Source organism: Mastomys coucha, unplaced genomic scaffold, assembly GCF_008632895.1.
Source record: "Mastomys coucha isolate ucsf_1 unplaced genomic scaffold, UCSF_Mcou_1 pScaffold23, whole genome shotgun sequence".
In the NCBI taxonomy this organism is placed as follows: Eukaryota; Metazoa; Chordata; class Mammalia; order Rodentia; family Muridae; genus Mastomys; species Mastomys coucha.
In genome coordinates, this window is record NW_022196906.1 from 111,607,156 (window position 1) to 111,623,964 (window position 16,809).

Sequence of the window (16,809 nt, forward strand, 5' to 3'; positions counted from 1 at the left end):
CTCGGGATGGAGCACAAGGACCAGCCTGGTCCCACACCTCAGCCCCCATGGCATCTCTCCTGCTCAGGGTGCTGGGCAGGGTGAGGACTAAATGAGAGGGACATTGGTGATGTAAAGTGGAAGTTTCTGGTTGTGCCATGTGACACAGATTCACGTGGTATTTTGCTGAGGCAAGACCCATGGGAGGACACATAATGTCAGGACAGAGTATACATAGGACTCGATGGACAGTGATGGCTTCGTTGGTCTCACTTCTTTGCTCATCTTCATTTCACTGAGAGAGGCACAGCATAGAGCTTCTGCCGACTAGCCTGGTCACTCCTGCTGCCTTGTGCCTACTCTACAGAGGCCTGGCATTTGCTGCTGGATCGTACTGTTGTTGGTGATTCATGCTTGGTGACACTTCTGAACTGGACTGCTGGTACCCTGATAAGTGGAGATTGAAATTGTCCCAAAGAACTACATCTAAACGGGTCCACATCCCCTTGTCTTATTTCCCATCTTTTCTTCCCTGCCTTTAGATAGTGGGCTAGAAGGCTAGAAGGTGACGGAAGCATTTGAGAACCCTTATTATAAGTTTGTTTTAAAAAATTTAAGCCTACAGTGATGCTCCTAGGATCCAAGTCCATGGTTATCCCCTTGACATCAAAAACAAAAAGGAAAAAAAAGAAACACACACACACACACAGTCATGCTCTTGAGTACATTATGAAGCTGAAATACAACCATCCCAAATTCTATCATTCTCAAGTACAAACAGCTTTCATTCATCACAAGAAGCCTGCCTGGCTCTGCTGGACTCAGCTTCCCCTTTCCATCGATACCCTGGCTTTTCTCTAAAGACCTGGACTTCTTTGGAAACACCGCAGCGCTTACATTAAATTCTCTTCTCTCCTTTTCTTCCAGTGCTTGACCCTACAGCAAGTAAAATCTGTCAAACTGTGGTGTTACTGAAAATACTTCAAACAGAGGCAGGACCAAAATAGCATGGCAGCCGGGCATAGCGACCACTTTATCTATGCTCCACCTAAGAGCAGTTGAGACTGGGAAAATAAATGGGATTAAAAAGTACTATTGCCTGTAGGATGATTCACCATCAAGGGGCTTGAGAAGGGAAATATCACTGAAGGGAAGCCCCATACGCAGTTGATCCAGGTCAAACTGTACGCTAAAGGAATGAGATCAACCAGGCCTCCCTGTATAGCTTCAGAGGCAAGCCCCCATAGAAACGATTCCTTATAGATAAGGAATGGGGCTCCAAGTAGAAGTCACCCATTTGCCAACGGGTATGAAATGTGGGCCTACTGTGTGTTTTGCCCTTTTGCCATGATCTTATTATGCTATCTACTATTAGTGTAGATGTGATGTGAGTGCATAGTGTGGGTGTGGGCATGCTCTAGTGTGGCTGTGGAGGTCAGAGAACAAGTCTGTATAGCTGGCTCTCTCCTTACACCTTTATGTGGGTCCCCTGGATGGACTTGAGGGCTCCAGGTTTGGGCAGTAAGCTTTTTACCCTTTGAGAAGAATGAAATAAGAGTTACTCTATCATCTTCCAGGGAAAGAGGGCAGGCGCATGCCAGCAATCCCAGCACTTGAGAGGCTAAGGCAGGAGAATCATGAGCTCCATGTCAGGCTGGTCTATACGGTGTAATAAGGAAGAAAGGGGGACTAAGAGGGGATCCTGTGGGAAGATGGTCTGCTGCACAAGCATGGGGACCGGGGTTCAAATCCCCACCATCCACATCAAAGCTGGGTATGGTCACAACTGTCTGTCATACCAATGCTGGGAAGACACAGATAGGTAGGTCTCAGGGCTTGTCGGCCAGCCAGTTTAGCCAAATTGCCAAGCTAGAAGTTAAGCTGGAAGCCCTGTCGCAGAAAGTAAGGTGAAGAGTCATAGGGGAAGACATCTGACATCAATATATGGGATCCACATGGACACATATAGGCAAACACACACACACAGAGACACACACACAGACAATCACAGACACACACACACAGACAATCACAGACAGACACACAGACACACAGACACACACACACACACACACAGACAATCACAGATAGACACACAGACACACACAGACACAGACAAGCACAGACAGACACACAGACACACACAGACACACACACACAGACAATCACAGACAAACACACACACAGACACACACACATACAGACACACACAGAGACACACACACAGACAATCACAGACGCACACACACAGACAATCACACACACAGACACACACAGACACACACAGACACACACACAGACAATCACAGACACACACACAGACACACACACACAGACAATCACAGACACATACACAGACACACACACATACAGACACATACAGACACACACACATACAGACACACACAGACACACACACACAGACAATCACACACATACAGACACACACACTAAACAAGCAAGCAAACAAACAAATAAATAGAAGACTATAAGAGAGAAGACAAAGGAGAAAAGAGAGCATAGACAATAAGATAATAGAGAGGCACTAAATAAGTCTGAGCAGAGCTTCCGGAAGCTTCCAAGAAGGTCCTGAAATCAACAAGGGGCCTGACTCAGGAAGAATCATAACTGAAACCTCAGCTGTGGGGCCAAGGAGGAGATCCATCTTTTAAGCATCCACTGTGCACACAGAACTTTTCTTAGTACTTAAAATATTATCTAATATTAACTTTCAAAATAAAACCCATTAAATAGCTATAAATGTAACCACTCTGGAAGAAAAAGACCAAAGGTTGGGGAGAATTAAACTCTATGCTGCCCACAGAGGTGTCACTAGGGTTTGAATCCAAGGTTGCACAAATGACGAGACTCAGCTTTCCCATGAACCCACCCAGGGACGATAAGTCAGCACTTGGGTTCTTTAGAGTAGAATAGGGAGCTGGTGTGGGCTGACACGCAGGAGTCTGGGATGCAGCAGTGATTATTAAGGCACGCTTAAGAACAGTTAAGATGGCCAATGAGCCATCTCTTAAGTTACCAGTATGTTTTCAGCTCTGCGTCCCTAAAAGGACAGACGGTCAAGGATGGTCTAGTATTTTCCCATGCTTTTAAACATCTGCAGGGGGCACTGGTATGGACATGGAGCCCTTGGGGTCAAAGGACACAGCCTTCTCTTCCCTTCCTACTTCAAAAAGGTGAATGGGCTTCATGGAGCTCAGTAACAGAGCCAAGGAAAGCGAAGAACCGAACATTCTCATTCCTTCACGAGAGCCTTTGAACCTGTGGATCGGTTGCCTTTGTACACCTTGGTGTATATATGTGTGTGCGTGTGCTTGCACACAAACAGAAGCCCAAGGACAACCTTGAATGTCAGTCCTCAGGCACTCTCTTTTTTCTTAGACAAGGTCTCCCACTGGCCTGCAGCTCACAAAGTAGGCTAGGCTGGCTGCCAGAGATTCTCCTGGCTCCTCTCAGTGCTGGGCTTGCAAGTGCACAACTGTATACCGCATGCCTGGCTATTTCAGTGTGGATTCTGGGGATCAAACGCAAGCCCCGTGCTGCATAGCGAGCATCTTACCAACTATGCCGTCTCCCCAGACCCTAACACCTGTATTTTAGACAAAACTTTGACTCTACCTGACAATTATAAATTGATGCCAAGATGAGCTTAAAATCTATCGTCTTAAAAGTTAATATATTTATCACCTCTGACTAAAAATCCACAAACGATAAGGATGGAGGAGACATGTTAAGGCAGAAAAGGAAGGGAAACAGATGACACTTCAGCTGAGGGTGGGGTGCGCATCTTTAATCCTGGTACTTGGGAGTAGAGGTAGGTGGATCTCTGTGAGTCTAGGCCAGCTAAGGCTACATAGGGAGACCCTGTCTCCAAAACACATGGAACTTTACATTTTAGAAATCATGACATTTCCAGGCAAGAGGAAGTATGCCCACAGTGGGAGCCTTCTTTCTAGGGTGGACTCGTGTTTCCAGGGTCCTGAAGGACTGGGATGGAGGGGGGGTAACTGGGAGAGCGGAGGGCAGCAAGGTCTCAGAAGTAAGCAAAAGCCTGGTGTGTTTGTACACTCCTATAACTGCGGCACAGCAGAGACAGGGGCAAGAAGATCACAGACTCGAGGCTCTGCTGGGCTGCACACTGAGGCTCTGTCTCAAAAGAAACAAATCAAAACAAATCAAATCAAAGCAGTTAGACAGGAAGCAGCTAGGCCTCTCCACACAGACATGCTGTCATCCTATCCAAGCCAACCCCAGCACTCACCCAGGCTCATCATAGGCACGAGGAACGATGGCTCTAGGCTCTCCCTAAGGGCCTACGTGTACCTCTTCCTAGGATTGGTGAGGTGCTCTTTGCTACCACAGGACTGCTGGGTCCAGCTTTCCGTCTGATCGCCTCTCCCGCACCAGCTGTCTTTCTCACACAGCGAACCCCCTTACTACCATTGCTCCAGGAGCTTCTCCTAACCTCTCATATTGGTTTTCCTGTCTTTCACTACATCATAAAAATGTGGATGAGACTCAGTTTACAATGTCTTGGTTTGCTTATGTGCAATGTCTTGGTTTATCCGTATGTGGCATATGGAAATGGGGAGGAGGAGGGGAGGAGGGCTCCACAGGCCTCTGGACACACTGTGGCCAGAGAAGGAAAAGGGGTGTTCGGCTTTATCACTCCACAACTTACTCCTCTGAGACAGAATCTCTCCCTGAATCTCCTGTCCCTATTCCCATGGTTCAGGGAATGCAGGTGCATGCGAAGGGACCTCTGGCTCTTTACATGGGCTCTGGGGATCCAAACCCGGGTCTTCATGTTTGCCCAGCAAGAGCTCTTGCACTGAGCCATTTCTCCGGCCCTTGAAACTGAGCTCACTGTCTCACCAGGTTTACTTAACAACTATTATGTATGTCTGACACTGCACACCGATCCTTACAGAGACAATGAAACCCTCCTACCGTGAGTGGCGAAGGCAGAATCTGATCAAGGTGAGGTGATGAGAAAGCCCGGCTTCCAAGGAATATCAATCTATAATATCTAACACAGGAAGACCAATAAATGACAGAATGGGTGTGTCTTCTTTGGAGGTAAACAGGAAATGTCAGAACAAACATCCCTGAAGTGGCTGATTCTAGGGATGGGACAGAGCTGGGGACGGCTGCAGCGTGGGTCCCACTGAGCTGTGGGCTTTTGTAAAGTACTCACTTGTAACCTTGGAGAACAAAACACACACTATAGTTTATAAACAGACATATGCTTTATACTGTTTCCTTAAGTGACGATGGTCGTCATCATCATCATCCTCCCCCTCTTCCTCTTCTTCCTCCTTCTCCTCCCCCTCCTCTTCTTCCTCCTTCTTTCTCCTTCCTCCTCCTCTTTCCCTTCTTCCTCCTCCTTCCTCTTCCCCCTCCTCCTCCTCCTAGTCTAGCCCTTCTCTTCCTCTTGTTTGTCTCTGAGGCAGGGTCTCTCTACACAGGGCCTCGGCCCACCTCAAACCTGCAGTCCTACATACTGCCTCGGCTCCCCCTAAGCACTAGGACGCTCTAACATATCCAGCCACATACTGTTTTGCTTTTACGGTCTTTTTTTTTTTTTCAGGATTCTTCAGTGGCCATGTGGCAAGGTTAAACCAGGATGTGTGATGAACTACAATGCATACTTTAAAGAAGTCTGGGAAAATACATATTTAAATGCTATTCACTAGGCAGTGACACACTAGTCTTTAAAAGTCTTCCCCAAATGGATTCCTTCACAGAGAGAGGTTCTCTAATATCTCTAAAATGATCCCATTGATTTTTAAATGCGATTTATGTAGAGCTTTACAGCAATATATTCATCAAATACAGAAATACAAGGCTGCATTCAATCTGCAATTTCCATGCCATTACATGCGGATGATACAATTATGGGGGATTACTACCTTAGGAGAACCTGGTTGTATCTGAATAAAAATATCCTCTTCTCCAATTTTTTAAATGAAGCCATCAATCCATTCCTGCCTAGCTCTAAGTATGTGTGTTAGGATGCAAACTCTGAGTGGTTTTTCTTCCTTTTAAAGTTGCTCGGAAACGCAGATTCACAGGTGTTATTAGACGTGTGATCAACCCCACTGAGAATTGCTGGGAATAAACGGCGCTGGGAGAGCTGCCTGCTGAAGCTTGCATTCAGCATCAGCACCTCACTATCTGTTTCCCCCTATCTGCAGAGCCTCTCTCAGATAATGCTTTGTTGATAACTCCCACGGGCCTGTGTATTCCGGAGTTGTTGAAAAACACTCAGAGATGTTTTCATCGAATCTGATGACTTTAGCCCCCCTGTGTTTAACATATCACAAGGTTTCAAATTGTACTGTTTCCCACTACAAAAGAATATATCTAGAATTTTCTTACAGATGCTTAGTGTTTCCTGTCTGCTTTTGTAAATTTTAGGGAGCTGTGGAAAACTTTCGAAAAGGTTTGAGATGGTTCAGAGGGTGGCACCTCCCATCAGCCTAACCTGAGTGAGACTCCACAGGGTGACAGGGGAAACCTGGCCCTTGCCTGCTCTCCTCTGTCCTCCATGGCATGCCCCCACCCTCTGCTCAAAATAAAGACATTTAAAATGTATTAACTCTTAAAAGAAGAGGTGAGTTCAAGGCCAGCCTGGTCTACAGGGTGAGTTCCAGGACAGCCAAGGCTACACAGAGAAACCCTGTCTCAAAAAAAAAACCAAAACAAAGAAACAACAACAACAACAAAAAGAAAAGGTTTGAACATACTTCAACTGTAGAAATGTTGTGGTTTGAATGTGGAATCAGTTTGTGTGCTTGTTAAACACTTGGTGTCTAAGAAGAAACTGAGAACATGTAGGATTTGGATCTAGCTGGTACACATAGGGCTCTATCAAGGTTGGGATGGGGTTATGACTTACAGCCTGTCTTTGGTCCTAGTCCAACTCTCTCTGCTCTCTGATAGACACGCAAGCTGCCACAGAGCCACCCACTGCCATGGCTTCCCTAATATGAACTTTATTCTTCTCAATCCATGGAGACAAAACAAAAATCTTTCCTCCTATAAATTGCTTGATGTTGGGGATCGTCTCAAAGCAGAGAAAAGTGGAGCTAATCCAGGTAATTCGTCCTAGGAGTGGGCCTCTGGTTCACAGGCCGTGGGGTCTGGTTTATGGAAGGCATGTAGAAGGACACAGAGCAGCAGGCAGAGCACCACTTTGAAGCTGGGGCCAAAGCTTACTGGGCCACTTCGGAGGGAATACTGCAGACGAGCATGTGAGGAGAAGCGTGTGCAGCAAAGAGTGAGGACTCGAGGTTTCAGAGGAGAATCAGGAATCGGACTGGAAGCCATTCACGCTACATTGTGGAGGAGAATCCAGCTATGCTCTATCCCTGTCCTGGGAAACTGAGTGAAGATGAATTCAAAAGTATGCTAGGATGGTGGAGGGAATTTCCAGTGTCGCATTCAGGCTTCAGCGAAGTCACCACACACTGCTATTAACCACATGTATGGGGGGCTGTGGGGGAGAAAAGCTGCCCACAAGAGGACAATGTGCATGGTCTTGTTTAAGGGCCCCTGAGAGACAGACCAACCCCTGAGCTTTCCTTCCCACCATGGAGACTCACAACGCAGGAAGCTCATGGTCACTGGAGAAAAGGACGACTGAGCATAGGGAAGCACAGGAATGTATTCTCTCATCTTGATAGACTGACAAACAATTGATAACACAGATGGTCAAAGGCATTTTATGAAACTTGGTATGCATCCCTAATTAAAATCTTTTAAGTTGGAAGAGTAGACACCTCTGCCAAATCATATTCTCACCTGCAAAAATGTTAGAAAAGGTCATCACTGAGAGAAAAATTCAAGACTCAGACATGAATGGTGGAAGTTTTAGTCAGCTCAGAAGAAGAACATTTTAAATTAGCAAATATTTTGTGGAGGTTATTTTTGCAAAATATCCGCAAAACATGAAGATCCTTTTACTCATCAGCGCCCCTCCCAGGTCCTTGTCCTGTAAGACACTCAACTGATATGTACGTATCTACCATCATGACAGGAAAAGAACAAAATAAGCAGCAAGCAAACACAACAGGGAAAGAAACAAATATTTACATATATGCATATGCATGCACACCTGTTTGATGCTTTAAAATACTATGTATGCATCATTTCAAGCATTATCCAGAATACATCAAAATATGGATGGGTGAGTGTTATATTTTAGTTCCATTGAAAAATGCCCATCTATGTATAGAGTTATGGTATGCCTTAAATTTTCACAATAATAGGTGGAATTATCAATAAATTCTGTATTTATTAATGTTTACTTCTCTACATTCCATGTGTATGAGTGTCTTGCCTGCGTGAATGTCTATACACTGTGAGTGCCTGGTACTCACAGATGCCAGAAGGTGGCACCTGATCCCCTGAAACTGAGTTATAGATGGTTGTGAGCTCTGGGTGGGTGCTGGGAACGAAACCCAGGTCCTCTACAAGAGCAGTGAGTGCTCTCAACAGCCGGGCCATGGCTCCAGCCCCACAGTCTTCCTTCTTTTAATTATTTTAAAGCTTCCATATTTACTTAAAATAAACACACAGCACATGTGAATCATGAAGAGCCAGTAACATCTAAGGTCGGGGCAGAGCCAGCATCTCTTTACAACAGGGTGCTGTCAGTCATCGCTAGTTCCTATGAGCAATGTTGCTGGGCGGGAAGTGAAGACTAAAAGATGATATTGATGGCTATGTGCTGGGGAGTTCCTGATAACCAGGATGGGGGTAACTGGGCATGCTCAGATGTAAGAGGAGCACAGCCCATTATTACTAAAATACTGTGACACAACACTTGGAGAAAACCAGCTGACCAAGGAAGGGTTCACTGTGGCTTATGATGGACAGTTGGTGGCTGTCCATCATAGGGAGGGGCTCAGAGGAGTTTGCAACAGCTGGCTCATCACAGCCAGGGTCAGCAAACAGACACACACTGGAATTCAGTTCCCTTTTCGTTTTCATTCTGTCTGCGACCCTAGCTTGGAGGATGGTGTCATGCTCAATCTATATAGTCATTCACAGACACCCAGAGAGGGCTGTCCATCAGGTAAATCTAGATCCTGCCAGGGTGAGAGTTGTTATGAACTGTCAGACCCATGAGGCCAATAAATGGACTTGTTAGATGTCCGTGAAGAGAAACCATGACAGCAGTTCCATGCAGGATAGCCCAGCAGAGCACATCCTGCAGGAGAGCCCGGCAGAGCAGGTCCTGCAGGAGAGCCTGGCAGAACACATCCTGCAGGAGAGCCCAGCAGAGCACTTCCTGCAGGAGAGCCCAGCAGAGCAGGTCCTGCAGGAGAGCCCAGCAGAGCACTTCCTGCAGGAGAGCCCGGCAGAGCACATCCTGCAGGAGAGCCCGGCAGAGCATGTCCTGCGTGAGACGATAGCCCGGCAGAGTACTTCCTGTGGGAGAGATCACTGACTGGTTCCTTCCCCAAAGCTTCTACACAAACTCAGTGTGGACAGGCTCACCAAAGAGCATGGGGCTCTGCTGTGTCAGAGGGGCCTCCACCCTGTCCTTGTCCCGGATGTAGACCATTAGGGAACCTAAGGCAGAGGTTCTGCAGGGAGCCGAATGCAAGTGGGGTTTACGATGTCTCAGTTCAAACACCACAAGAACCCCAGTGTCTTTCGTCCAGTAAAACAGATTGAGTTATGTATCAAGGGGTTTCAGAAGTTTAGAAACACCTTGAAAACTGGGGAAATTTTATTAACTAAGGAAAAAATAAGCATTTCAAAACTCCTTAACTCTAGTTGGTTTGTTCATATTTGTACATAACCCATATAGATCTAAGGACAGACTTTGAATTCTTTGGAGTGAAAAAACATCTGGGGGAGAAACGCTAAACATGCTTTCAATCTATTTCCACCCTTGAGGAGTTAAGATGCTGGAGCCATTTTGCATATAACTCAAAAAGAAAGTTGCCTGCAAGTTTCATGCATGAGGTGGGTTTTGTTTTGTAGTTTCTTCTATTTACTGAATGTTAAAGCCCTCATGTGCATATCTAAATAGAGATTTTCTTCTACAGAATGGTATCATCTGGTCCTTACATCTGGCTCTACTAACGCGGGAGCTCGGGAGCGAGTGAGCAGGATGGCTATTGTGGAGCTGCTCTCTGAATGACATAATGTCAGTGGTGTCCTTGGATCCCCATCCCACCCTCCAGCCACATACACCACAGCCACTGAGTCCCACGAGCCATGTCCCCTTCTGCAGATGTGACAACTAGAAATGTCCCCTGGAAGGTGGCGAGATCCATCCTACCCACTTGAGAACAAAGTATCTAACGGCACTCTGACCCAAATAACAGGCCGTCTCAGACTCTAGATATGAAAGTTACTAGAAATGTTACATGTGTCAGACAGGCAGTTGCTTAGGACTGAATCTAAAGAGGATAACAATGGGCCTTTTAGTTATCTGTTGGGATTTAACCTAATTTAGATAAAATTTAAAATTTACCAGAGGATGTGTTAAAGAGGAAATCTTTTTATCGCAGAAATAAAAAAAAAAAAATCCCATAAATTTTGCACAGTTTCACTCGTCCCTTTGTATTCCACAATGGGGAGGGAAATGCAGGCACATGCTCCAAGGCAAAAGTTATAAAATTCTCTTACAACAAAAGCACTTTCTAATTAGCATAGTTAGGTTATGCCATAGAGTGTCTCTCTCTGTTTCTCACACACACACATCATTAATAGGTTCATATATATATATGTTATATATATATACATATACATGTTACACACACACACACACACACATATGGAGAGAGAGAGTGAGAGAGAAAGAGAGAGAAGGAGACCTCCAGGGCTACATAGTGAGACACTGTCTCAAAAACTAAATAAAAGTATAGAAGAAATCAAAAGGAGAGATTTAAGAACATTCTGTTAATAGCTATCAAGTGTGCACACAGGGCTTCTCCCACAGGGCCTCAGCCATCCGGTGGAAGTGTGTGGAACCACTGATTTTGCTCTCATCTCTACCTTTGCCTCTCTTCCTCTGACTCACCCTAACACCCCTCAGCATCTACACCACACCATGGAATGAGACACCAAGTCAGTCAATACGCCTTTGGGTGGCTTCTTTTCATAATGATGGCTTGGAGCCGCAGGAGAATCAAGGCTTGAGGACACGCTGGAGGGACAGTTTGCAGCTAGACTGGACTGGCTCCAAACTTAATGTATCAGTTAAACCCCCCGTGTATTCCAAAACAGTTCACAGCTCCACAGATTCCGTTTATTAATGACATCATTATTCATTTAGAAGAAACTTGGTTGTCTGTGTTTTAGTTCCTTGCATTGTCTTCTCCCAAACCATCTTCTTAGCTTGATCTCTGTACTGTTTTTGATTTTTATTATATGTATGATATATATATATATCATATAACATATAACACACACACTTAGCATATGCCTGTGCATATGCCACAGCATTCATGTGGAGGTCAGAAGACTTCCAAAAAGCAGTTTTCTCTCCTTCCAACCCGTGGGTTCCAGCGTTAGAACTCAGGGTCCCTGGAGCACCGCCTTGGAGGTCCTGTGGATCTGTGTCTTGCTTCAACAGTGTTTAGATGGAACAGACTTGGGAACTCCCACTTTATTAGCTTCCAGCTGCCTTACAAGTCTCTCGAGTCGCAGCCTCCAGGACTATCTACTTGCAGCCTTTGGCTCCTAGGACCAGTCTGCACCGTCTCTTGGCGGTTAGCTCATACTCCGGATCAGCCATGACCTCTCAGATTCGTCAAAATTATTCCACCGAAGTGGAAACTGCCATGAACCTCCTGGTCAACTTGGACCTGCAGGCCTCCTACTCCTGCCTCTCTCTGGGCTTCTTTTTTGATCAGGATGACATGGCTCTGGAGGATGTAGGCCTCTTCTTCCACGAATTGGCCAAGGAGAAGTACAAGGGCACAGAGAGCATCTCTTCAGGCTGCAGAAGGATCACAGGGAGTGGGGATGATGCGCTCTCCCAGGATGTGCAGAAGGATCGCAGGGAGTGGGGATGATGCGCTCTCCCAGGATGTGCAGAAGCCATCTCAAGACGGATGGGGTAAAACCCAGGAGGTCATGGAAGCTGCCTTGGCCCTGGAGAAGAACCTGAACCAGGCCCTCTTGCATCTGCATGCCCTGGGTTCTGCCGGCACAGACCCTCATCTCTGTGACTTCTTGGAAAGCCACTTCTTGGATAAGGAAGTGAAGCTCATCAAGAAGATGGGCAACCACTTGACTAACCTCCGTAGGCTGGCAGAGCCACAACCAGTACAGACTGGCGTGCCCCAGGGATCTCTGGGTGAGTATTTCTTTGAGCTCCTCACTCTCAAGGATGACTAGGAGGCCTCTGTGCCTGCCAAGGGGCTCCACCTTCTGCTCTGCACTACCTAGCCTCAGGACCTCCACCTGAATGAACCTCTCAAGCCACTAAGCAGCTCTGTAACCACTCTGGGGCCTCTTTCAACTCTTAGACCAAGTAAAAATAAAGCTTTTTGAGACAGAAAAAAAAAAAAACAACAAAAAACCTCAGGGTCCTGGGCTTGCTGGTGGGTGGCTTCACCTGTCCTTCTGGCCCTGCACTTACATTCTCCTCCTCAGGAATGAAACAACAATCGAATACTCCCTGAGCCCTTCCTAAGGCCCAGGCTATAGACCAGGTGCTAAGACGCAGCTAATGGGTAAACATTGAGGTTCTGCGTGTGGGAATTTGCAGCTTCGGAGCAATGACACCCAGAGTCTTCCTGACCTCTGACTCCTCCAGGCACACAGGACGTGGCTCCTCCCTCTGCACAACAGAGCTCAACTTTCCCAGCGGCACTGTGCTAGCACGCGGTCTGGTGTGCTGCCTGGTGTCCAGCCGTCTGGGGTCAGATCTGTGAGCCCTGTTTGCTATAGAAGGGGGTGAGGGACGGGGGAGATTGTGCATCTCTCTGGCTGCACCCTAATAAGTGGCAGTCTTGCTTTGACCCACATCAGCATCACACTGACGATATTTGACATGGGTCAAGCAGAGTACAAACGATGAGACGAGTCACAATAACCCGTATAGAATTGTGGGAAATACCAAATAAGTCAGCGCTGGTAATAGTACCTGTAAAAAGTGGGAGGGGCCAGTGAGATGGCTCAGTGGGTAAAGGGGCTTGCTATCAAGTCTGACAACCTGAGTTCGATCCTTGGGCTGCATATGGAAAAAGGAGAGAACTGACTCCTGCAAGGTGTCCTCTGACCTCCACATGTATTCAGAGTACTCTGGAACACACACACACACACACACACACACACAGAGACATAATAAAAAGTAAAAGTACTTTGAACACCCCAAGCATGCACTGACACATAATGTAATAGGATGATTTGTTTTACATGACCCCAATGCCCTCACACATGTGAGGTCTTGGTTGCCCAGATTTCCTTCCTATCGCATGGAGGTCACCTTATTCTAAAGTGGTCATCTGGGACAGCACAGGGCTCTGAGGGAGTGTGAAGTGTTTGTTAATGAATGGGTGAGTGTGGAGCACATCTGGAACTTTGAGTCATCGAATAGTAACCAGAGGGTCACAGGGATGTTTGTCCAAAGGTGGGCAGGCCATCAGCTCAGCAAGATCCAAATACTTAGAAGAGAGCTGTGAGTGAAAGCCTTGCAGAAATAAGCAGGGGAGAGTGGATGGGAGGTGGCACAGGGCTGCTCGGGCTCAGCAATGTCACTTGATGCGGGAGAAGAAGCCATCTCCGGGCCAATGCAGACCTTTGGGAGTTTCTGTGTATGGTGGAGATATGAATTGGGCTTCAGTCTCCAATCACACCAAGACCAGGAGTCTTGGAGGTACCTAGCCTATATAACCATCCAGGACATCCCGGCAGGGCTCGGGCTTCCCAGAAGACAGTAGAGGCCTCACTTCTGCAACAGGCACACAGGATGCCTTGCTTGGTGAAGAGCATTTGGTAAGCAAATGCTTTGCCATCCCTAAAGTGCTGACACACTCTAAGTGCTGCCTGTAGCTGGCCTTTGCTACTTTGTGGGTATTCTTTTTCAAACCCTTTAACCTCTGGTTTCACCCTGTCACTAGATAGGAGAGAAAGAAGGAGAGGGGAGGGAGGGGGAGGAGGGAAGGAGAGAGAGAGACACATACACACACACACACAGAGAGAGAGAGAGAGAGAGAGAGAGAGAGAGAGAGAGAGGGAGATCTAAATCTAATTTCTTCTTGTTTCTTTTTTGGAGCAAGGCTACTAACAAACCACAACTAACCCCCACTGGGTGATGATCAGTCCCCCACCCCTACCTAGCGGGGCTCTACCTAGCGGGGGCCCTACCTAGCGGGGCCCTACCTAGCGGGGCCCTACCTAGCGGGGCCCTACCTAGCGGGGGCCCTACTTAGCGGGGCTCTACCTAGCGGGGCTCTACCTAGCGGGGCTCTACCTAGCGGGGGCCCTACCTAGCGGGGCCCTACCTAGCGGGGCTCTACCTAGCGGGGCTCTACCTAGCGGGGCCCTACCTAGCGGGGCTCTACCTAGCGGGGCTCTACCTAGCGGGGCTCTACCTAGCGGGGCTCTACCTAGCGGGGTTCTACCTAGCGGGGCCCTACCTAGCGGGGCTCTACCTAGCGGGGCTCTAGCATCCACAACTGCCCTTCTTTGCCTCTGTACCCTGAACTTATAGAGTAACATCGCAGGGGTTGAACTTGTGCTTGCATGGGCCGACCATGTTTGAACCACATTCAATGGCTGGGATCAGATCTGTGCCCAGCTCTTGCTGGTTGAGGGGCTTGTTGAGTCAAGGAATCTGAAAGGGAGGTAACTGGCTCCCTGAAGCTGTGAGAGACGGGCTTCACAGTCACTGGGGAGCCCAGGGTACAAGGTCTAGCCTCAGAAGTCAGCAGCAATGAGGGGCCCAAGACCCCATACTCCTGCTCCCACATATCCACCGGGAAAGACTTGGAAAGAGAGCTACTGAAAATAAAAATGGCCCTTTGTGTCGCTTAGGGATAGGGCTTCGATGTTCTCACATGAAATGGCCTTTTGCATTAGGAACAAGAAGTTGGTACCATCCTCTTAGCTATGGCAAGAGTGATTTCATGTAGACTCCCTCCCCAAAGCCCGGACAGCTACCATTTGGGCTCCAGTACAGTGCTGCCCACCTGTTGAACGAAACCTGGTTCCGGTTACATTCAGAAGCTCCACCCCCACAGAGCAAGAAGGAAGTAACTGATTGGACTGTTACACTGACGTATTTTGGGGGAAGGGTTTTGCCCCAGGTATTTTACCTGTTGCGGGAACAAAGGAGATTCATTAAATTCAAGATGACTGAGTGACCAGAGCTCGTTGTCTAATTTTTATCTTCCCACGTGGGTAAGGTACAGTATGGCTAGCCTACCTCTTCTTATCTCCTTCAATCCCTTCCTATCTATTTCTTACTCCTAATACCAGAAGAACCCTTTATTTTATTTACGTTGGTGCTCGTTACCAGCAATTTCAGAGCGTCTTTAAAAGGCAGGAGCCAGGAGGAGGCACCAGAGGTACATGTTCACAATGTCACAGATCTTCTCTTGACCTTGGAAGCATACCAGAAGGTAGTCGGAATGATCTCCCCAATGGCACATGGAGAAACTGAGGCTCAGAATGAGGGAAGGATGGGTGTTGGAAGACTCAGGGAATGGGCAGTGAAGCTGGCTAGGGTACCAGGACTTGGCGGGATTGAAGTTTAGACCCTGGGGACAAAATTGAACTCAGTGTTCCATGCACAAAGTCAGGCAGAACTCTTGGGAAGGAGACGGCACAAGAGGCAGGCCTTTGCTATGTTTAATTTTTCTGTGTTAAATTGCCCTGGCCACAGAAGCCTGCACAACTGCTCAGCACAGCTTTTGAACGTGTCTACCAGAGAGGACAATCCAGGAGAGATTTGTCCCCTCCCTGCTGAGCAGCAGAAGGTGTGACTGGTAGTTTCCTGTCCTTGGGAATCCCAGGGGCCAGGCCTTCAGGAGCCCAGACGGTGCTGGCTGGCTTTATGTCAACTTGACACAAGCTAGAGACATCTGAGAGGAGGGGCCTCACCTGACAAAGCCTCCAGAAGGTCAGGCTTCGGGCAAGCCTGGAAGCATTGTCTTAATTAGTGATTGATGGGGGAGGGCTCAGCTCACTGTGGGTGGAGCCTGTGCTGGTGGTCCTGGGTTCTAGAAGAAAGCAGGCTGAGCAAGTAATAGGGGCAAGCCAATAAGCAGCTCCCCTTCGTGGACTCTACATGAGTTCCTGCCTCCAGGTCCCTGTCCTGCCTGAGTTCCTATCCTGACTTCCTTTGATGATGAACAGTAGTGTGGACGTGTAAGCCTAACCAACCCTTTCCTCCTCGACTTGCTTTATCGTCAGGATTTTTCATCACAGCAATAGAGTGTCTAGCTATGACACAGACCACATCTATCTGTCTATCTATCTGTCTATCTGTCTATCTATCCATCCATCCATCAATCCATCTATCTATCTATCCATCTATCTATCCATCTGTCTGTCTGTCTATCTGTCTATCTATCCATCCATCCATCAATCCATCTGTCTGTCTGTCTATCTGTCTATCTATCCATCCATCCATCAATCCATCTGTCTGTCTGTCTGTCCATCCGTCCGTCCGTCCATCCATCCATCCATCCATCCATCTATCTATCTATCTATCCATCTGTCTGTCTATCCATCTTTCTGTCTGTCTATCCATCTATCTATCCATCCATCTATCTGTCTGTCTGTCTGCCCATTCATCCATCTGTCTGTCTATCCATCTATCCATCCATCTGTCTG

At 47.3% G+C, this 16,809-nt stretch overlaps 2 protein-coding genes across 10 annotated transcripts in view; one reads left to right on the plus strand and one right to left on the minus strand.

Moving 5' to 3' along the window:
- Rbms3 (RNA binding motif single stranded interacting protein 3) overlaps positions 1–16,809 on the minus strand; it is a 1,349,634-nt gene that overhangs the window by 1,267,210 nt on the left and 65,615 nt on the right. The gene's annotated exons all lie outside the window — the stretch shown is intronic.
- LOC116071943 (ferritin light chain 1-like) lies at positions 11,757–12,363 on the plus strand. Of its 2 annotated transcripts, none has more exons than XM_031343081.1 (2): positions 11,757–11,995; positions 12,030–12,363. In XM_031343081.1, the coding sequence occupies exons 1-2, from the start codon at positions 11,757–11,759 to the stop codon at positions 12,361–12,363; spliced, it is 573 nt and encodes a 190-aa protein (XP_031198941.1). The 2 variants fall into 2 exon arrangements, with proteins under 2 accessions (XP_031198941.1, XP_031198942.1); XM_031343082.1 differs by having other exon boundaries at positions 11,757–11,982; positions 12,026–12,363.